This window comes from Colossoma macropomum, unplaced genomic scaffold (assembly GCF_904425465.1).
Source record: "Colossoma macropomum unplaced genomic scaffold, Colossoma_macropomum, whole genome shotgun sequence".
NCBI lineage: Eukaryota > Metazoa > Chordata > Actinopteri > Characiformes > Serrasalmidae > Colossoma > Colossoma macropomum.
In genome coordinates this window covers 40524884-40548250 of record NW_023494784.1, presented here as the reverse complement: position 1 = coordinate 40548250, position 23367 = coordinate 40524884, and the positions used below count along the sequence as shown (strand labels likewise).

At 38.6% G+C, this 23367-nt stretch overlaps 2 protein-coding genes across 2 annotated transcripts in view; one reads left to right on the top strand and one right to left on the bottom strand.

The window, feature by feature from the left end:
- Positions 1–1446: 1446 nt before the first annotated feature.
- On the bottom strand, positions 1447–12556 carry dnajc3a (DnaJ (Hsp40) homolog, subfamily C, member 3a). Its single transcript, XM_036571525.1, has 12 exons — positions 12352–12556; positions 11331–11441; positions 10723–10847; positions 10561–10635; positions 9606–9758; positions 8693–8874; positions 7728–7847; positions 6307–6412; positions 6019–6139; positions 3886–4015; positions 3646–3794; positions 1447–2018 (listed from the first exon to the last, which is right to left on the bottom strand). Exons 1-12 carry the CDS (start codon positions 12431–12433, stop codon positions 1861–1863), a joined length of 1512 nt encoding a protein of 503 aa, XP_036427418.1. The 5' UTR covers positions 12434–12556; the 3' UTR covers positions 1447–1860.
- Positions 12557–16452: 3896 nt separating this feature from the next.
- fdx1 (ferredoxin 1) overlaps positions 16453–23367 on the top strand; it is an 8167-nt gene continuing 1252 nt past the window's right edge. The window contains exons 1-2 of the mRNA XM_036574408.1: positions 16453–16909; positions 22208–22332. Of these exons, the coding sequence (XP_036430301.1) occupies positions 16704–16909; positions 22208–22332 (331 nt within the window). The 5' untranslated portion in view covers positions 16453–16703. The remainder of the gene's footprint in view (positions 16910–22207; positions 22333–23367) is intronic.

Genomic DNA, 23367 nt, shown 5'->3' with positions numbered 1-23367 from the left:
AATAAAGTTTATCATGATTACTATTATCATTTTTAATTAAAAGCTACACTATGTAAATTTTGAGGATTTGGAGACCTCTCTGGTGGAAAGGTGTAATTGCATGCAACATGCAGAAGAACGTTTTTTAATGTAAATTGTTATTTTAGGGCAACTCAGAGTAGCACACCAACACCATATTCTGGCTTTTTTCCCTCTCCTGACTCAGTAATGCTACTTTTTTTAAGTGCAGCTTTAAAATTAACCTCTTCAACTCCTTGAGACCACCGGTGGTTCCAAAACACAACTTTCATATTTCATAAGCTACATTCAAAAGCTGGGTGTCATATGTGAGCCGTAACTGTCTTCTATCCAGTCAAATAGATGGGTAATGTAATTTTAACTCTTATAATAAAAGAAGCTGAACTCACAATTTAAAGTGTGAGTTCAGCTTAAAGTCGACCCTTTTTTCCACAAATCTGTGCTATAAACTAAACAGATGGCGTCTCTTCAGTGATCTGCTCTGTAAAAATGATTTTTATAAAATAATACAAAAAGCGTCTAAGATTTTTGGCTTTCAGCAGTGAATTGTAAGCATATATCAATATGTGTATGATCATAAAACAAGTTCTGTTAATTTGAGGGGAGCTTTTACAAAAAAATAAATAAAATAAAAATGTACATTTATTTCACGCAGTTACTGAATAATTTGCCTTACGATTTGGTCATGTAAATTCAGATGGACAATCCAAAATATACCCTGGAGAATAATTAATAATATAACAATTCCAACTGTAATGAAATTAAGTGTATTAATTAATTGAGCTTTTTTATGGATATTTGGGTTTTGTGCTGTAAGAGTGGCCACACTGTCTAAACTTAACTGCTCTGACAACTAGGGATTTACAATGAAACTGGAATCATATCGTATCAGCAGGTAATTGCTTAAAAACAGACAAATGTTTTTAGATACGACCGATATTTTAAGATGATATTTGATTATGGATTTATTGTTCCCCAGATAAGCAGAATGTTTTGGTGATGCTGAGCTACTATGCTAAAATGTTTGTATTTTACTCATTTTGCTGCATTAATAACCCTCTACAAATAAATGCTACATTGTTCCAGAATGCTAATCCAAGTAGATCTAATCCCAAATTGATAAATGTTTATGTATCGGCAGATATGTGCATGAAAAATATCGGCTTTTAACACTGGCACAGTTTCCATATCAGTGCATCCCTAGTGATTAAATCTTCCATGTTCGATAAGAGCTGATCTTCATTTTCATTCTTTCACCCTTGTGAAACTGTTGACTGCATCATTATGCTTCACAAAACAAGGCCTTTAAAACGCCACTAGACTTCAAATGCAGCTGCCAGAGCCATGACAGCCGTTTAGCTGATGGTGTTTTCATTAATGGCTAAATTAAACAGCTGAGTGCTGTAAAAACGCTGCCAGGCTTTCTTGTTAGTTAAATAAGCCATGATTTCTTTATTTCAGTATTTACAATGCAGCCTTATTTAATTTATAGAAAAATAGTGCCGTTTCCTATGTACACAATAGTCTTATAGGAATGGATGAAAAGGTCACCATGTGTGCACAGTGCTTGCTTTGGAATGAACCACACACTCTCAATCATAAGATCCCTGAAGAAGGAGTTGCTTCAAATAATACGGCTTGGGGCCACTTTAGAAAAGTTAGGGGGCTTCCACCCCCCCTGCCAAAGTAGACCTTTTAAACAGAATGGGACGAGTCTTAATACCACATCGGCATTCTGTGGCTAGTTAGTGTCAATTAGTGTCAGCACGTCCCAGTTCTCTCGGAACAGCCGAGCACACGTCCAGACCGGGTCAATCTGAACTCATGTCCTCCTGGGTCACCTCAGTTAAAGCTGAATTTGAAGTTAAAGGGTCCAGAGCCGAAAGGGTTAAAGCCTTGGAAACTCTCCCAGCCGCCATGGAAGGGATGGTGGTGGCCTCCTCCTTGCTGGCTCTCAGGGTCCAGGGGGTCCTCACCTTGGTCAAACTTACTCCTCATTTCTGCATAAGAACAGAAGTTAGAGGCCCATTAGATGCTTAAAAAGTACAGCCGTTTTTGAAGGGGTGGGCAGTATGGCTTCAAAAAATTGTTTTATGGGGCAACAGAACAGAAAAACTCTGATAGTCTCTAAACTGCAAAAACAGCCTGTTTTTAAAGTGTTTTGTGATGTTTATTATTATTTTTAAGTCAATCTAATATGAAGTAATTGTGCATTAAAGGGCCCCGATCATGGGAAACCGAAACACTTACTACCCAGTCCATACAGTCCATTTCTGGAAACTAGTCATTTTGAGTTCAATGTTTCTGTGATGTCACAAGAACCACCTCATTTACATTTGCCCACCTATCCAGCCTACAGCAGTTTAGCCCCGCCCATTCACACTAAGGTTCTAAGGAGTGTTTCTGCTTTTTGAATGTGACAATACAGGCAGCCAGTCAGAATAGAGCTCATTTATCTTATACCAGAACATAAAACTGCACAAATGTTCTAAAGGGAACTGAAAGGAGGAATAAAATACAAGAAAAATGCAGCTTCTTTTACATTTAGGGACTCCATTTCACTTCAAAATCAGCAAAATATCAGATTTGTCCAGGGGTGCCCTAACTTCTCCATACAACTCTATCCACCCAGCAGTTTATAGCAGTTTAGCCCCACCCATTCACGTTATAAGGAGTGTTTCAGCCTGGAGGGCTTTTTGAATGAGGCACAATAAAGGGCAGCCAATCAGAACAGAGCTCATTTAAATACACCAGTCTTAAAGGCGCAGTAACAGATAATCCACGTGTTCTTGTGCAGATGGAAAAAGAAATGTAATATTGTCAATCTATTTTATTAAATGGACCCATATGCAACTTTTTCCTTGCATTTCATTTTTATTTATTTGTCTGGTTTTATGTATCAATAATTCATTTTTACATAATTCAGAATTCAATTAGAACATAATTCATTTTTACATGACCATTTTTCAACCTTTCTTTAGAATTAAATAGGCTGTTTTTGTTACTGTGCCTTTAAGACTGATATATGTAAATGATCTGTTCTGACTTGCCCCACTATATTGTACCTCATTCAAAAAGCAGTCTGGGCTGAAACACTCCTTATAACAGTCTGAGTGGGCAGGACTAAAATCCTGTAAACTGAAAAGGTGAATATGTAAATGTTTTTTTTGGTGACATCACAGGAAGAGTGAATTTAAAACAGGCTGGTTTTGCAGCTTAGCCTTCACACATGGACCACGTGGACCACAGAGTGAATGGCATGTTTGAAAACTCTTTTATTCAAATCAGTTTTCCACTATATGAGCCCTTTAAATCCTTTCTGACTCATATTGTATTCCGCATGAGGCCGTCCGTCTTTGTACATGTTTTCAGGAAAGAGACTCCAATACGATTTATCTCAAACCCAACAAATGTCAGATTAAAGCAAAATTGGCTTAATCTATCCAGGATTAAAAGAAGGACCCAATTATAGCTAAAGTGAGATAAAGAATATGCAATTGTTTGAGCCAGTGTATAAAACTACTTGAGCTTGCAAAGCTAGCAGATAAAGCCCTTAAACTAAATTGACTAAATTCCCAGTAAAACGTAATAATTTCCACAAACAGACCGAATCATTCGAGTGTTTACCTGGATCAGTGAGCACTTCCTTGGCCTGTGCAATGTCTATGAACTTCTTCTCAGCCTTTTTCTTGTCTTCAGGATCGTGGAAATTGTCTGGGTGCCACTGTTGTGCCAGCTTCCTGTAGGCTTTCAAGATCTCCTTCTTCTGAGCCGTCCTACGCAGTCCATTTATTGCAAGTGTTAATCATTACAGACTGTAACATCAGCTGTGAAACAAGTCAATGGTTAGCTGATAAGGTACTTCACCTCTTCACCCCCAGGATCTTGTAGTAGTCTCTCTTCTGCGACTGTTTGAGGAGCCGCTGTGCTCTCTCCAGCCCCTCCTTTATCTGACGGTCATCGCTGTGCTCCTTCGCACTCTCAAAGTCCTTAATTGCTGCAGAGAGGAGGCACTTTTTAGATGAGGGTGGGCAACATGCCAAAAATATATCACAAAATATATCAACAACATTTTCACGATATATGGCATATATTTTTGTTTTTCTAATATGTAAAAATCTGACCTGGAGTGCCAGATGTAAAAATACTATCAGAATTGTTACAAACCTACAAAGTCAATGATTTTTTGACTTTGTTTTACAAACTGCACTGCACTAAATCTCGTTAAACAGGCCTAATTATGCTCACTTTGTAACGAAACATTTAGTTAGTGTTCTTGAAGCACTGACGATATCCATGATTGGCTCTGAAAAGCATATAATGACATAATTTATCACAATATCGATAAAATGTCATCATATTGCTCACCCCTAATAATACTTGAAGACAGTTTCAGTGTACTAAATATGAATTACATTATTTTTCTGAGGTTTGTGTGAATTGAATCAGAAAAAACACATCAAAACAGTAGTGCCATATTTTGCAAAGGCTATAGCCTATTCAGACAGGATTATATTTACATGGGATCCGTGATTTTATTTCCACTGGCTACGTCATTGTTGTTCTCCCTCTTGCCCTGAGACAGTTACAGGCTGAACTGTTTTTCACTAGACTCAGCGGTCATCACATTTAGTCTCAACTGGATCCAAATCTCTGTGATTTGGTGCATTTTCCAAGCAGATGTTGCGCTGAGTTGGAAAAAAAATGTTTTTAACTGCTGCTACTTGGTGTATTTAGCCCTGTAGCACTAGTATCCACATCAAACATATTCTGACTCTTAGAAACATGTAGTTTATTATAATGGCGATTATAATGGCAGCTGCATGTATACAAGAACCTCTTCATATTCTCATACAGCTACACAATATCACAGCATTGCTTTCTATGCACAGTATCAAACATTCATGCGAACACAGCATGATCATATGACCACATGTGACACAAACATCCAGCTTTGCAAAAATTACAGCCCAAAACTCACTCCTGTGGTTAATTATAATTATTTAATCAGCTTATTCTAAAAACAGCATAGATAGTATATAGACTAAAGATTGCAAAGGCAGCAGGTGGAGCCTCAGCTTTCAAATCCAGAGACAAGTCTAGGCAGGACTTAAGTCACTGCTGGCTCTACGTATTACATTACAGCCACAATCTAAACAGCTTCTAGGCATTTTGTACATCGTGAGGCCCTTTATTTATATAAACGTGGAGGTTTGTTGTGTACTGTTTGTATTACCTGATGGATTACAACTACCATAAACACAGGAACTCAACCTGTGTTGCAGCTCGCATAACAACAGTGGGGAAATGTTGAATATCACACAATTAGAGCTGGAACTAATTCTGGAACTATTCTTTAAGAGGATATGTCTTCAGGAACAAGCTATAAAGATGAAGGCCACAGATCCAGACAGATTATCTCTATAAACAAACGCCAAACTGTAGTATAACAACAGCTTGTGGACTGTATGTCGACAAAGTGCAGCATATTACAAGCTCAGCACTGCATTACAACTACAGCTGCAAGTGAAGTTTCCCTCCTGCAAAAAAAGGCTGTTTTTTTTCGTATATAAACGCTTCCAGGCACTTTTTTTTGCCCGCTGCTACCAATAACTTCGGCTTTCGCTCATGAAGAGCTTTAATGACCAATCGCTTCTCTTTTTTTTTTTTCCGCTGCGAAAACCATGGTTGCCATAGAGATGTCTACAGGAGGCTCTCTCATATGTGACTGCTCTGGCATTCGCTGCTAGACAAGAGCCATCAAAGAGGACCTCAGGATGGCAGGATGAGGCTACACCCTTAATCCATTGTTAGAAAGAATATCAAAAAACCTACACGCAATAATCACAGTCATTTTAGAGACAATATACTGGTATGAAAACAGTACTACAATATTCTCACTTGAGTTGGAGCAAAGTAGATGAAGTATGTTTAATTGCTTTCCAGTAAGGGTGTAAATGAGTTTATAAATGCCACTGTCAGTGAGGAATTCAAAGTTACCTTCTTCATATTGCTCGTCTTGGAGGTAGGCTTCTGCCCTGTCTTTTAGAGCGTTTACATTCTGTGGGTCTGAGTTGAGAACCTCGCTGCACACTGGGATGGCTTTAGCACCCTGCTGATCCTGTAAGCAAAATAACATTTTCATAATGCAGACTCACTCTACTGCTGCAAAGAACATTATTAGTAGCGTCGTGCGATAAGGGACATGACTATAAGCAATACTGAACATCACCTTTGATATTTTGGCAAACAGAGACAGCTGGTGGTCAGCAAAGGAACTGCGCTTACCATTGAAAGGCAGTGGCAGATACGCTCTTTGGCATGAAGCGTGTACTGAGGCACATTCGGCTCCGTCTTCATAACTGTCTCGTATTTACTCACTGCATCTCCATACCTGAGAATTGGAGAGAGCGCGGTCAATAGAACTCAGTGGAGGCTAGTGCAATTTCACAAATTTATTATAAGATTACACTTGAGACGTTATTGCTTGGTAATTCATAAGTGCTACTTCGGAGCCATCCTGACAGGTCACGCCCCACCCCTATGTTCTGATGGGTTAAGTAAGCAGCAAAACAACTTCTTTTGCAACAACTACACCACCCTAACTCCGCTGTGCTCTGGAGAACAAAAGCTCTAGCACTTGGGGTCATAGACTTAGAGCTGGTTTCCCGGACAGGGATTAAGCATGGACCATCTTTTCCTTTCAATAGAAAATCTCCATTGTAAATGCTGTTTGTTCCTGGACTATGCTTAGTCCCGGTCTGTGTAACCAGCCCTTAGTGTTTATACACTGGTACACAAAAACACTTATTATTTATGGGGGTTTAAGTAGTAAAAGCAGCAGCCGTGCATTACACAGCATTCTGAATGGAGATTCTCCATTAAGACTATAATGTAGATGAGGACTAGGCTTAACCTCTGTCTGGGAAACAGACTTGTTCACTTTTAAACTGTGCAATCTGTCTGACCATGTTAGCATTATTTCATTACAGAGGTCTAAGCCTAGTGTAGGCATATATGTGGTTGGAAATTATCTTCCAATAGCTTAATTTCACAAATCTTTAAGATAGTCTAACTTAACTAAATGAACAATGGTAAACAATGATGGACCTGAGCTCTTATTATTTTAACTTATAATTTTAGCATCTGATCACTTCACCTGGCACTTTATCCACTATACCTCTTACTTTAATTATTTTTTTAATTCGCCCACAATAACAGAAAATAGAGCAGAACTTTTAAATAGTTTTAGTGCAGCAACGACCTGTGTGCTTTTGTAGGGTGGAGTTTGTATTTTATTCACTGTAATAATCTTCCGCTAGATGTGCGCATGTATGAAGTGGTTTCCACATCAACAATCTGATTGGTGGGCACTCAGCTCATTTGCATAAAGTTTGCCCAGCAAGAGAGAGGAGAGACAGCAGGCTGTGGACCAGTGAATGCTGTGTCAGTCATATATGTGCATCTGAGTTATGATACGTTCTGTTTCAAGTTATCCAAACAATTCAAATGAAAAAATATATAGCATGACTTTACGGTGTATGGCCCCTATGCGCTGCTTTAAATACCTTCCTACGTCCCTGCGTCCATAAATACAGATCGTTTTATGTATATAACAAGCAATGTTATCACTCTTCATTGTATTAAACAGCACATCCTTTGTTTTTTGTATTAGAGCGTCGCTGGTTTGTGATGCTGGCAGGACGCACCTCTGCTGCTGGATGAGTTCCTCAGCTGACATGATCTGTTTGTTGAGCTTCTTCACCTGTTTGTAGTGGCTGAAGCACTGCTTGTGATCGGGGTCCAATTTTAGACACTCTCGCACCTCGCTGCAGATGGAAACAAACATCCACTGTCAGTTTACATCACTTGTCTGATCAATTGTGCTTTACAGATGCAAATAAGAGACTGCTGTAACATGCAGCACATCCTTATTGGAAAGTATGCTTACAATTACATCAAAACAATATCTCACTAAAACACACTGCTGTACAAAAGTTATGACTGCAATGATCTCAGACGTTCAAACTTAGGCTTTTGGCTCCTTGGATTTTCAATTCCAATACATATCTGATATGTGGCAATGTGACCTCAGTCTAAACAGTCAAATCAGACTTTCACATCTATCAAACGTAACATTTCTCATAAGTCCACACAAGCAGGAATACAATCCTTAGCGCAACATCATCAAAAAGCCTGTTACTATGGTTATAACCTGTGCATTTTGGATGACAAGCAGAGCCAAAATTCCACAAATAAATCTAACACTTTTTACTGTAAACCTTAAATGTTGCAGTTGTTTTGGTGTCTTTAAAAATTTTTAAAGTAGCAGCTTGATTTTGACATAAAAGGCGTTGTTGGATGAGCACTGCTTGGTTGAGCATTGTTGTTCTTTTGCACATGCGGGTTTCTTAAGGCACTTGACCTGTCCAGACTGATCAGGCCACAATAAAGAGATAATGTGAACAACTAAACAAACAAAATAAAAAAACAGAACTGAGCACTTAGGCTTGCAGCATGATCAGCCTAAAAGCTTGACTACAGTGTATTTATTCATTCATTCTCAGTACTGGACATTATGCCTACACACAACAATTAACTAATTACTCTTTTTTTTCCCAACGCACATTAAGTGGTCCCACTGCAAATGATTATGAATCCCACAAAGGCTTACTTAAGGGACATCTCATGGTCTCCCAGGTTATAATAGATGGTGCTCAGCTTGTAGAAGGCTTGAGTGTTGTCGTTCCTCAGCTTGGAGGTTGCTTTGAGGTCACTGATGGCTTTGCCCATCTCACCCAGCTGAATGAAGCACTCGGCACGCATTTCCCTGGAGTCCACATCCCACTGACACGTCTAAAAGAATTGCAGGTACAGTAGGAAATACTGACGTTATACTTCACTGTGTACTCTTTTTTTGTTGTTTTTAGGTCATAGCATAGGTGGTTATTAGGATAAATAATTTAGTCTCATTTAAAAAGTGTTATGTAGTTATGTAGTTCATAAGACTTTTTAAAGATCTACAAACTCAGAAAGGCTCGTTGTTGGTATGCAAAGAAGGCCACACTTTACTGATTACTAGCTAGAGGTTGGCCTGATAAGCCAATGCACACAAACCTGCAGATAACCAATGTGAGACCAACAGGTGGAAATGTGACCATCGTAGCATAAAACACAAACAGTTTTCATCTGGGGCTGAGAGAGCTGTCCACACAATATTAGTCGTACCCCAAATCTTTTCCATATGTGCTGGCCAATATATGGTCATTACCGGTACACGGAGATATTTACATACCGTGACACCAATTTGCAGCGATAAAATACTCAGAGATAAATATTATATCTATGATAATATTCTGTTCCATGAAATAGCAGCATCTTTGTTCCCAGTATCTGTTTTTTATCTGACATACAGTTAAAATCGAAGTTAAACTTTTCTAAAAATTTCTGTCAGGACGTGTAGAAGGCAAGTATTTGCAAATCCAATTCCTGATGTTTATATGAAAGTCCTTTCCATGCTAAAATCAAAGAGTTTAAGAAGCTACAGACATAAACAGAGCAAGCAGACAGTGCAGCAACTAACTTACATCGATGATTTTATCCAGGTGCGTCACTGCTGAGCTGTAATCCTTGCGGCTGAAATCGCTCTGTGCCTGGGTCACCAATCGTTGGATTTCATCCGATTTCTTCAACTGGCTTTGGGCTTCCTGTTCCTCTCTGCTGCTGGGGCTGGATTTCAGCTGGGGAACACAGTGAAATAAGAGACATATTAAAAAAGCACAGTAGTTACAGAGTCAGGAAGCATCACATTCATTGCCTCTCAGTTTAAGGAAGTCATCACTTCTCCTTTCGGAGGAAATAAACACATGGTCACCAATTCAGGTTTTAATATATTCTGTTTATTCAGATTTTGGTTTTGTTTACTTCGTTATATAATTGAACAACAGCCTAAAACTGATTCTGCAACACAGAGACCTACCCACCCAAGCATTGGTGAAATAACATGGAAATATGCCAGTCAGACCCTAAGGCTGGCTGTCGTCATAATCAAAGACATCTTATTTTCAAACAGACTCCCATAGTAAAGAAAGCCTTTATACTGCAAGAATAAGCACTCCACCAAATAAATTCATTATTCTGCTATTCCTTCAACACCTAGCCTATTTGCTTCTTGATAGACTTTACAGGGCAACTCATGGCCTAGAAAAAAAACACGTAGAGGCTGTATTTTCGTATTTTCCCAACAAGGACAATAACTGCAGACAGGCATAACTAGTTTCATTATCAACATCATTTTTGCTGTGTAAATAAGTCTAAATAAGGGCCATCAGCAAGCAACACTGAACCATATGACAACTGCCCAAGGCTTCAAATGTCCTGCATACTCTTAATAATTACTTAAAAATACTATACCTAACAATAGGCTGGTAAAGTTAAGAAGGGACTAGAAGGAGGACACATTAACATATGGAGTGCCTATAACAGAACACCCAGCTATGTAATATCTTCTCCATATGTACATAAAATCTTCCATAAACTCACCACTTTCTTGAAATCACTCTCAGCTTCGTCGAGCTTCCCTTGCTTCAGTAGCAGGTTCCCCCTCTGAAGTCTGGCCTTCAAGCAGAGACAGAGCACTGGTTGTAGTAAACTTTCATCCGTTATGTGTTCAACTCATGAGTCTCAGGATGGAAGAAAACTTACTGATGTGAAATCAGGTTTGAGCTCGATGACTTTGCTGAGGTCCGGCAGAGCAGATTTGGACTTTCCCATGGCCAGGTATACAGTGGCTCTCCTGTAGTAAGCCATGTAGTTCTTAGGGTCTCCATCTGTATACAGAAGAAAGAGGGCAGAAGGCTTAACTACACAACAGTCTCGTCCAATTCATTCGGGTGATGTTTTTCTCTACTGGTATAGGATTACTGGCATAGTTTTAGTGGGACTGACAGATAGCAAGCATTATATCTATGATAACACTGAAAAAAAAAGATAACACTCTACATGGTGCGTTTTTTTTCAGCAATGTTCCCGGAAGACAAGAAAAGTTAACAAAATAGTCAAAACAAAACCATCTGTGTTAGGTTTGTATGGCATAGCAGCACTCAAGGAAGCATGGGTTCATCAAATGTATTAATGCAAACTTGAACATCATCAAACACTGTGATACTGTGATATATTTGGGGAAAAAAATGTGATCTTGAATTTTAGCACTGCATAGCATAATACATGAGAATAACTTAGGCCAGACTATTATTATGTAGTGGATTAAAAGCCAGGCTCCGGTCTCTTTTTGCAAAACGTCACCAACTCACCAACAGCTGCATGGAAATGAGACAGAGCATCGGCCAACTGTCCGGCAGCAAGCAGCTTCTTCCCCATCTCCAGATGCTGCTCAATGCTGTTGTCCTTTCCACAGATCACTCCTGTAAAGGCAAAAATAAAACTATGATGGCCCAGACTGAAAGGTTGTACACCAGCTAGTGAAGAACACGAATAGGCTATCTCCTTTTCGTAGAAGAATGAAGAGTATGCTGGAGAGAAGAACCACTCTAATCTGACGCTGAAATCATGCAAGCCCTGACACTGAAACTGACACTGGTCAAATGCAATGAATGTGGTCATACTCGTTATCTAGCCAAGTCCGTAGATTTTCCAAACAACAAAAAACAAGGCAACTCCAGCTGTTACTGATATTCAGCCTGCGACAGGTCGTTTTCTTTACTAGTTGTATGACTAACACTCTGCTACAGTGTCTTGAGCTGAAGACATTAAAACTAAGAACACTGAATGTCGTTTTAAAACACTGACTTTAGCATTATTTAGCATATTATTACCACTAAGATACGCTGCTTAAAAACAGCATAGCTAATATGCTGAAGTACCTGTGTATTATCCTGCATGTCGTTTAAAAGCACACATATGACTTTAAGCTGATTTTCCAACTTCAACGGCTAAAGTTGGCTCGCTTTTCGCCAGCTTCTTGTTCGAATTTTCCCGTTCCACCTTAAATGGTGCAGCAAATATTACAGCTATTATGACACCCGACGCGCCGGAATGTAACTGCTGCACCATTTAAGGTGGAACGTGGAAATTCAGTATAAGAAGCTCGTGTGCTCTGCCTGGTCTCAGTGACAGCTGGAGAACAGACACGTCTGTTGAAGTTAGCCAAGGCTACGTTAAGCTAAGCTAACCAACCATCTTTTTCTATGTACTTTAAGCTAAGATAGGCTAGGCTAGGCTAACCACCCCAGTGACTCCAGTCAGAGGGAGTCCCGTCCTGCTCTACCGCCACAGACAAACTCCAGTTCCGATCAAACACCGAGACTCGCTTACCTTCGTACCGGAGATCCAGCAGAACCAGCACAAAGGGGACATAGCTCAGTAATTTGTGCGCCAGCGGAGTGAACGTCACCATATTTCAGTCTGTTTTTTTTATTTTCTTCAGTTTTCCTCTTCAGCTCCTTCGCTGCTCCGAACTCAGCCGTTCACGGTTACCGCCGCGAGGAGGAACCCTCGCTCTGCCTCACGCGCGCTGCTCTTCACTCTCCAGCGTCTCTGGGTCGTGGGTCGCTCTGATTGGTCCGCGCCGGCTGAAGCCCCGCCCACCGCCTCCTGTTCAACAGGGAGCGTCCACGGCAGCGTTCTGCAGCGAGAGCGTGTGCTGACGTGCTGCTCCCGCTGTTGCCACAGCAACGAGGACCGGTGGAAAAATTCTGAATACATATTAAAATATTTTTAGCTGAAAATAGTTAAAAATCATTATTTTATTTTTTTTCTACATTTCTACAAGTTTATTTTTTAAAATCGATCAAATTATATGGCTAAAAAGTGTTTTTTTTTTTACTTTTTCTATAACAAAATAGTAAACAATCCACGTGATTGTAAATAAAAGCATGAACAATTACATATTTTTTTAAAATTACATATTATCTAAAATATTATGCAATTTATTTGTATTTCAATAAAATAATACATTATTTTAAGTGACTTACTATTTATATATATTATTTGCTGTTATATGTTCATCAAACATGTAAGTACACAAAATGTCATCGCTTTAACAACTTTTATGATTTTTAGTCCTATCTTTAGTTGTTGGAGACAAATATCCCAATTGCTTAGAGGATCATTTTTGGGGGGGTTGTTTGTTTGTTTATTATGTTGTGTTTTGTTTTTTTTTGGGGGGGGGGCATCTTTTGGTCCAATTTAGGTCTAAATTTACACAGAGCTGTTTATTAGAGCTTCTACATTTAGTGATTTTCTTTTTGCTGCTGCTTCATCTTCATACCATCACAACAAGAAAAGCATGCTGTTCAGTCCTCATGTTAGCACGGTTGTGTGGAGCCTCTTGTCTGATGATCAGGCCATTTTTGGCTGTGTCCTTGGCCTGGTTTTCAAAGGACAGATATCTTTTCCTTCTCTTTACCCTTGAAATGGGAGCAGACACTTCATGGTGTCCATGAAAACTGCATAGGCCTAAATCCTAGTTTCCATCCTTTCCACACACATTGACCCTTATTCATCGAATTTGCAGTCAAATCTGACCATAAAATGAGTGCATACAAATTTCACCAACAGTTTTGTTTTTATTCAGTTTTATCTTTTGCATAGCTTGGTTTGTAGTTAACTACCCAAAACTACTATGAATATCATCTATCATCAATAATAAGAATAAAAATAATAATACTAATAATTTGTACACTAATAAAACAGACACAGAGTAGTTTGGACATCATTAAAGCATCAAATCTAATTTTAACACAACTGTGATGGATAAAGTGCACTGTAACCTGCTCAGGAAAAAATAGTGGCCATTACATATATATATATATATATATATATATATATATATATATATATATATATATATATATATATATATATATATATATATATTATATTTAATTTGTGCAGAAACAAGCACAGATTTGATCGTCCTGAATGATGTATGAACTACTCTGCATCTCATTCAGGAAACTGTCATACGACACCAAAACAAAGGAGGACAAATGGAGGTTGCCCACCTTAGCACAAGGATAGCTGTGTGCAGTTATTGGTATTATCATTATTTATTTTTACTGTTATGCTGGTATAATTGATGTTATCAACAATAATTTTGATTAATTAACCACAATTCAGACATTTTTCACACTGTTAAAACATGACACTCAAATTTACTTGCACTTCTACCAGATGTGAGTTTGGCTGTACAGAAAGCCAAAGATGAAATTAATGAATAACAAAGCTGTTTGTGAAATTTGTGTGTGCTCATTTTATCAGATTTGACCTGCCACTATGTACATTTTCAAAACTTCCCATGCCTTTTTTGGTTGTAAAACTCTGACTTGGTGTGAAGAGGCCTTAAGGCTATCACCTCCTTCTGGGTTAAAATGGAAACTGTACTGAATATGTAACTAACATATCTAGATGGGAGCTCTCAGGACCTTCTAGGCCTTCAGAGAAGGCATAATGATTTCTGGTAACTAAAAAATACATGTCTGTAATTTTTAGTTCATTTTTATTCAACAGAATCATGATTGTATTTACACTCTACAAGTATTACAGCACTACTCTTGTTTCATTGTTGAGTTTAGGATGGAAGCAAAAGGGTTAAATTCTTGAAACACAAGGCAGAAAATTGACCATTCAGGAATTCCTTTTCTCTGTGGTGTCTAGGTAGGTATAGCTAAGCAAGCTCTCCTATTGGTTAGGACTTCAGGAGCTGAAGAGAAGTCCTAACACCTTAGATTTTCTATCAGCATAACAGAGGAATCAGCCAATCATGTTTTGGTTTCCAATGGGTGGGACCAATTTTGTGAGAAAAAACATCACTTTAAGTCTTCCAGAAGTTCTAGATACATCACTGAATGAATAAGTAGCTTAATCAGAAATGGAAAACAGCGGCAGCAGCTCTATACCTGAGCTCACTACTGGAAGAGTCACTATGAAACTGCTACAAGGTAAACTATATGCTAATATGTCTGTCAAAAGCTTCAAATAAAACAAAGAATGTCTTTTAGAAGCTTTAAATGAGTTCAGTCTAGAACTGCCTTTTTCTAATTTTCCATCCCACCTTAAACACTGCAGCAGTTACATTCTGGTGCCTAAATGCGTCAGAATGTAACTGCTGCCCCATTGCGAGCCAGTCTAACTCTTCATCTGTTCTAATTTGGATGTTTCAAAAGAGGTATTATAATTTTATATGTGGTAGACAGAGGTCACCCTTTCTCTCTCAGAGTATAAATAGATAGATATAATAGATGCATACAGACATTTAAAAAGTTAAAGTTTAAAGTTAAGTTGAGATGCCACTTTTTTATAGTATTAACTTTTCCCCCCAAAAATAATGAAATTATTGACATAAATTTCATTTTATTTTATTATGTCTCTGATTTATTGATTTTTCAAAATTGTTATTGTCCCAGCACTGAAAATGTGTTAGTTTGCTAAAAATAGAATTGAGTGAAAAATCAATACATTACTATCGGAGTGATTCGGCTGGTATGCATAACATACAACTACACTTTCCGTATTATTCTGTGTACCGTATATATTGAGAAGAAGAAGCTTTTGTTACACGGTTCTGATATAATGACTATAAAGATGACCTGAATTAATCCTTCTGGAAATGGGTCAAGATTTTTGGTGCCAACCCCAGGATCAAACCAAAAAACCCTGAGGTTTCACTGCCTGGCAGGAGGCCATAACCTTCTACTTCAGCCCTGTAATCTGCAGCTGGCCTACTTCCCTCATATGACTGTGCATGTAGACTGAATAAGGTGTAGGCCCAGCAGAAACATGTTAGCGCTTAGAAACGGCACAAATACACTTAAAACCGTTTTACTGTGGACTTCTGGCAGACGTTTCTCAGACGTGTTTCATTGGCTGCGTTTACTTGATGTATGCATTACAGTTTTTTTCTTGACTTGTTTATGTTTGATCATTTTTCAGATCTTTCTGTGTTGATGCAGAACCACCAGAAAGTCTATTGTAACAGTACTGAGGGGCTGCAGAGAGCTGACTGGGTTTTTTTTTTTGAAAACTCAGGCCGACCGAGTGCCAGCAACAAACTCTTCTGTACACATCAGAATGAGAAATTACAAGAGAGAGAGAGAGAGAGAGAGAGAGAGAGAGAGAGAGAGAGAGAGGTGCTAAGACCGTATGAGTGAGAGAGAAAGAGACAGGGTGAGAGAGAGAGAGAAAGGGGCTAAGAGAGTATGAGTGAGAGAGAAAGGGTGAGAGAAAGAGAGAGAGGGGGCTTAGAAAGAATGAACGACAGCGAGAGAAAGTATCAGTGAAAGAGAGAGAGATAGAGAGGCTAGGAGTATGAAAGAGAGAGAGAGAAAGGGTGAGAGAAAGTATGCGTGAAACAGAGAGAGGGAGAGAGAGGCTAAGAGAGTATAATTGAGATAGAGAAAGGGTGAGAGAGAAAAAGAGAGAGGGTCCTATGAAGAATGAATAAGAGCGAGAGAAAGTATGAATGCAATGCTTTGACAATACAAATGTACTTTTATCATGTCAGTAAAGTGAACTTGAGAAAGAGAGAAAGAGAGAGAGAGGGAGAGAGCAAGGCTAAAGTCAGGGGGGCAGCTGGGAGAGAGAGGGAGAGAGAGAGAGAGAGAGAGATTATGAGAGAGAGGTGCATGTGATGAGGAGGAGAAGGAGGTGCATAATAAAACCCCTTCATGCAGAGGCCCAGTCATTTCTTTACTCTGCCTCTCTCTAACTTCCCTCTGCAGTGGAGTGTATCTGCCATGTCTGCGTCCCCTCTCTCCTCCAGGCTGCTCCTGCTGGGCCTGACTGCTGCCCGCGCAACAACATGTGGACGCTTCCGACAGCCTGGCTGCATTTTCAGCAATGCTAGAGGAGTGAGCTCAGGCCCAGCACTCAGGTACGAACACACATACGCATCTTTAGGTCTTATTGCATTTAAACCTGTGATAAAAAACTTTACTGTAAACTTTACAGTTATATTCACTGGCAGCAGAGTTTCCAAATAGTATTGTAGTAACTGTAGAGTGCAGAAACAATACACTGCTGTAAATGATGTTGAGCTATAAGGCCTTACTGCAGCAACACCTGCAGTTTAACCTCTGTAAATTAGAAAATGGCTGCACTGTAAAACTTTACAGTAAACTTTGTAACTTTTCGCTGGTTACAGAGTTGCCAAAGGATACAGTAGAACTCAGTAAAGCCAGTAAATGGCTTTAATGTTTACAATGTGACTTCTATGCAAATTACTTTACTACTGGTGTTGTAAAGTAAAAACTTGCAAAACAAAGAAAAACAACAGACCTACAGTTTAACTTCTATATACCTGCAAATAGCTTCACTGTAAACAGCTTTACTGTAATCTTTGCGGTTGTATACTGGCAACAGAGTTGCCGAAAATGTATGTATTTAACTGCAGGTTAATGTAAAAGTGTGTTAATGTTAATGCAGTTGATATTGTGAACATCACTGTTAAATGGCTGTTACTTTACTAATACCTCCGCTGTTGCAGTTTCTTGAAGTAGGTCTTGGTGGATTTTGAGATATATTTTAGGTCATTGTCCTGTTGTAGAAGCCAAACTCTTTTCAGCTTGAATTTCTTCCCTGTAACATTTGCTTCCAATACTTGCTCATATGCAGCAGAATCCACTCTTCCATTTACCTGTGCTATGTCTCCTGTGCCCCTGGCTGCCACACAACCCTAAAGCATAATAGATCCTCTCCTGCTTGACCGTTGGCAAGGTGTTCTTTTCATCAAATGCTGCTCCTTTTCTCCAAATATACTTTGGTGAATGTGGCCAAAGAGTTCATTTTATACTTAATCATTCCACAGCTCTTGTTTTCTTAATGCCTCTGGTATATCTAGATGTTGTTTTGCACACTTAAGATGTTGACGTTTGTGAGATGCAGATCATGTTTTTGCAAGCAAATCTGCACAGTACAACTGTGCACAACTCCTGTGTCAGCTAAACCTTCTTGCAGGTCCTTTGCTGTCATATGGGGGTTTTGCTTTGCTTTTCTGGACAGCATTTGAGCAGCTCTATCCAGGAGTTTTCTTGGTCTTCCAGATCTTGCCTCAACTTTTACATTTCCCCTTAACTGCCATTTCATGGCATCAACTAGCTTCATTATCAGATCCTCAGCCTCCTGCTTAGCCCATGGTTGTTGAGTGTCAGCAGGTTTGAAAAGTCAGAGAATTCACTACACTCTGGAATTGACATCAGCTGAATAGAAAGCTAAATAAAAACCTGTGTAAAACTGATCAGGTCCAAGAATTCCTGCAGTAGAAATGCTAACACACAACAGCCATGGGCTCATGGGCTCATCTAAGCAGCTGACTGAGGATCTGAAAATTAAGCTATTGATGCCTAGAAAGTAGGGGAAGGCTATGAAAAGATATCAAAGTGCTTCCATTTTTCAATTTACACTGTCCAAAACGTCAGTCAGAAATGGCAGTTAAGAGGAACTGTGGAAGTTGAGGCAAGATCTGGAAGATCAAGAAAACCCTCGGGTAGAACCACTCATATGCTGGCCAGAAAGGCAAAGCAAAACCCCCATATGACAGCAACAGACCTGCAGGAAAGTTCACCTATCGGCAAAGGAACTGAACATTGTTAAGCTCCATTCTTCTCTTATTGGAGCAAAGTGAGAGGTGTGAGCAACAGTAAAGCAATTAAAAAGCTGAACCAACACAACAGAGTGAAATAAACCCTAAAACTATTATTATCATATGAGAATACTCAGAAAGATGCACAAATGGAGCAAAATGTTTTAAATACAGCAAAATGTTTTGCTTTTAAACTCAAAAAAGTAACTGGGTTACCTTGAAATGTTGAGTCCATTGAACTTCAAATAATTAACAAATGTAAAGCTAATTATTCTGTTATTATGTTAATATTACAAGTGTAATTATCTCAAAATTTCAAGTTAACTTGGTAACTTTTTAAGTTTAAAAGCTGCAAATGTTTTTGCAATATACTTTCTACTGACCTCTGAAAGAGAGATGATTATCTTTTAACTTAACCAAGGTTATAAAAGGCTATTATTAAATTTTTCTACATATCTTCATATAGACAAAGGGTCCGTTTTCTCCTCATACTGAAAGAAAGACTTTTTTCAAAATGTGAAAGTTGGATTAGGCTAAGGTTCTTAATGCAGCTTATGGCCTACTTTCCCAGTACTGCACCCCCACCCCACCCCAACAGCTCAACAAGCAACACAGCAGGTGGTTCAATAAATTAGTTGTTTTTTTTGTTTTGTTTTTTTTTTTGGTTCACACAAACACACATAGATGTTTGTGTTTACACAATGTCAAGACGTGGGAGTTAAATGTCGGTAAATACCTATATGTAATAATAATATATCTCATATGTATTACGTATACAGTGCTCAAACTCAAAGACCACCCTTCATTTATTTAATTTCAAATCAAACTGGCCATTAAGTAAAAACTGTTAATTTTTCAGAAGATATTTCTGAGAAGATTAAATGTTCTGAGAAATACTGCTGGTGTTCTCAGAACAACGGTCTGACCACCCCAGAATCCAGGCCTTAACATTGCTGAATGTGTTTGGGGTTATTTGGATCGTCACTGCTAAAATCTGATTAAAAACTCATAAAGAGTTTGTAGGGGTTGGCTCAATAACTCACAAAAAGCTTGTTTTTTTTTGGGGTTTTTTTCTGACTACTATGCTTACACAGATCTACATAATGAGGGGGGCTTTTCCCACTCGCAGCATAAACAGCAAGCTGATTGTCTCTGTTTCTTGAAGGGTGGGACTTTCTCCGCAAACAGATGCCATGTTGAATGTTACAAGCTTTCCCATTCATTTCCCAACCAGTCCAGTCTCCTCCTTTATAACATCTCTGGTGTGATGCACATCTCAAGCATCCATTTGGTGAGAGAGCAGCCAATATTAGCCTCCCACCAAAAATCAATGAATGATCCAACTAAAAGTATGAGTAAACGTGAAATGTGAATCGAAGTTGGTGTGTTAAAAAAAATATTGAAAGGGGTCCTAAGCCAAAACTGAATGCTAACCTGAACCTAAAAAATGTTTTGTTTTTTTTTAAATGAAACTTTTTAAAAATTTTGCTGGTCCTAATGCCCTCACAATTAAAACAAATTAAACATCTGCAAAGGTTAGACATGAAATCCTTTGAAAAAAACTAACAAAAAAACACAAAAGCCCATTTTGCCGGGAAAGACCTGCCTCACTTGCCAAGCTGTTTAATGTTTAATACCTTATCAAACAATGAGACTGAATTTTTAACCGCAACTTCAGTTTTCAAATGCCATGCATGCGTGCGCTTCGAATTTGAAATTCTTCCTGGAGGTCATCTGTTCAGAGCCAGCTTCTGAAATCAGGATTTGTGTGGGATTTGGTTCTTGACAAAAGACCATAAAGGCCCAGTTTTATTCTGTTGTTTTCTCTGTGTAGGAGTGTTAGGCCTCTTTTCCACTGTAAAGCTAAATGGTTCTCAGGACCGTACTAAGCCGTTCTGTGCTGGGTCGGACTTGTGAGACCGCAAGAGCACATCAGCTGTGCTGCTAAATCAGAACCAGGACATACTGAAGAAAACTACACAAAAGAATGGCTAACTACTAACAGCCTATTACCTACACACACCATACACCACAACACATGTTTGATTCCGGTTGTCACTCCAACACCAGTCTCTTAGCATGCTCTCAGATTCTTTAAAATGGGTGTTAGCATTAGTGGCTATGCTAGCATTAGTGTAGTCCAGCAGGGTACAGCTCACACCACAGAACTACTACTACTTTTTATTTTTACTGTCACTTCAACACCAAACATTTGAATTTGTGATCTCAGATATGAGTCTTTATCCTTTAAACAGGTATTTTTAAGCTTCTTTTCACTGGAACTGAGACTGTACTGTGGTAAGAGGCACTTTACACTCGCGTTAGCTTAGCCTAGCAAACTAGCTTAAAACGCTACATAACAGGTTCAGTTTACACTTTCTGTCACTCCAACACCAATCAGTCAACTTTGCTCTCACTGAAATAAGTTTTGAAATAAGTAACTTGTGATAGCAGAGCACCAGTTATTCAAATCAAACCTGTACTGGGGTGCATTTTGGTTCTCACTAGCTACGATGGCTAGGAGAGAGGAGCCAGCCAGCATTAGCTTAGTTAAGAGGCTACAGATCCAAACATATATGTAATATCTGTTTTCTGTCCCTCTAACACCGGCCTCTCAACTTCTCTTCCTCAGACTTAAGTCATTATCATCTAAATCTGCATTAAAACTTTCTTTAGTCAGAGTCAAACCTGTTCTCTGGCCAGAAGAGCTGTTATCATGCTACTTATGCTACTCTCTCCTGGTTAGCAGCACTGTTTAACATTTAGAAACTGGTGTTAGATTGAAGTTTTGACGTTTATTGAACGGTGGATTTAAAATTGTGCACTGCTTTCATTTATTGGCGACCTAGCGAGCAAACTGAATCTATTTGGTTGTTTTTGAGTTTGAAATAATGCAGCAGACACGATACCAACATAAACATGGAACAAATCAGTGAATAGCTATGATGTTACATCAACCCTGAACACGGTTAGCTAACGTGCTGAGCCCAGCTTTTAACCATTCCACGTTAACCCATGCTCATGTTGAAATGCCACTGGAATGGTTATCCTCTGTGTTTAGAACTGTTCAGCCCTGCAGTGGAAAAGAGGCCTTAGTTAGCCAAGGACTTTACCCTTGATTTAGCTCCATCTTTGATTTAATGAATTAACAAGTAAACATAGAGACCTTTTTTGTATTTAATATATTTTTTTTACCTTGAAGTTCACTTACAATGTTTGTGTGAGGTTGTATACCAAAAACAGTCATACTTCATTTTTACATAACCATTTTGAAACTTCGAGTTAGACAGATTGTTTTTGTTACTGTACCTTTAATACTGATATATAAATGACTCCTGTTCTTACTGGCTGCCCTGTACTGTGCCTCATTCACAGAGTAGTCCTGGGTGAAACACTCTTTATAACTTCACTCTGAATGGGCGGGGCTAAACTGCTTATAGGCTGAATATGTGGATATATGGTTTTTCTGCATTGCAAAGACAAAATCCAAACATTATGCTGGTAAAACCCTACAAAGAAAGCATGGCTAACAGCCTGAACAAATTTGCTCAAAGCACTCCTTTAATCTCTCTTTCCTTTCTCTTGTTGCAGGGCAGAGGAGAGGGCAACCATTCACTTCGTAAATCGTGATGGAAAGAGAATCTCAGTGAACACTTTAACTGGAGTTTCGCTGCTTGATGTCGTTGTCAACAAAAATTTAGACTTTGAAGGATTTGGTAAGTTATTAGTAGATGGACATCAATAGAGGTTATCAGGACATTTTAGTGTGCTTCTTTTTTTTTAATGTGTTTACTGAAACCTGTTGATGCTAGAATACGTTTCAATCAATTGCTCAGTTTAGCCTTTGCTTAAGTTAACATAATAACTTGTAATGTATTTATGTGCTGATGTCTATTATGGCTTTGGTACTAACGTATATATCGTCACTGTCTGAACAAAATCTATTATCTCCAAAAAGGTAACTTTTCAGGGGAAGGAAAATCCCAGTGTTTTTGGGCCATTTCTACTGGTCCTTCCATTATGCCAACATATGTAAAAGGCAAGAAATATTTTGAAATTGTTTTTAAATTAGGCAAAAAGGGAGACGCAAGGTTTTGTTCAGACTGTGATATATACAGCAGTACTTTAGGTGTATGTGTGCAGGTATTCATTATATGAAAATTATTAGCATATTCCACAGTGACTCACTGCATCTCAACCTGAGAAAATGACACCAAGCAAAACCACAACAATTAACAATGAACTAACTTGGTCAGGAATTCTTGGAATTTCTTTGTTCTGATAATTGCTAGTAGATATACTAAATCCCTTTTTAAGGAGAACTAATCCGGTTTTCAGGCTTATGTAGAATATGTGTGTGTGTGGGAGTACACACATATATATATATATATATATATATATATATATATAGTGGGCAAACACTGCACTGCATCACCCAATACAGATCTTCCACACTTTCAGTAATGTTTATTTTAGCTAGTACTGTGAAATGATGAGTCTAAATTTGTAATTACTTGGATTGTGAGAAGCAGAAAAATGCAACCAACCTCTAAGACTGAACTTTGGAGATGTAGAAAAACATCCCTGCAGATTTCTTTGAAAAACTGAAACTGACTCTCCTGAAAAGAATAGAAACAGTAATAAAGACAAAGGCTGGACACACTAATTACCAACTTTTGAATACTTTTTACATAATGGCACTTTGACTGGAATTTAACTAAATAAAATGGTGGTCTCTGACTTTCAGTACT

Coding starts and splice junctions, on each gene's coding strand:
- dnajc3a (XM_036571525.1), bottom strand. CDS start 12,433: ATGGTGACGTTCACTCCGCTGGCGCACAAATTACTGAGCTATGTCCCC. Junction 11,442..12,351: donor GCTGGATCTCCGGTACGAAG/GTAAGCGAGTCT, acceptor TTGCCTTTACAG/GAGTGATCTGTGGAAAGGAC. Junction 6,413..7,727: donor GAACTCATCCAGCAGCAGAG/GTGCGTCCTGCC, acceptor TCCAATTCTCAG/GTATGGAGATGCAGTGAGTA.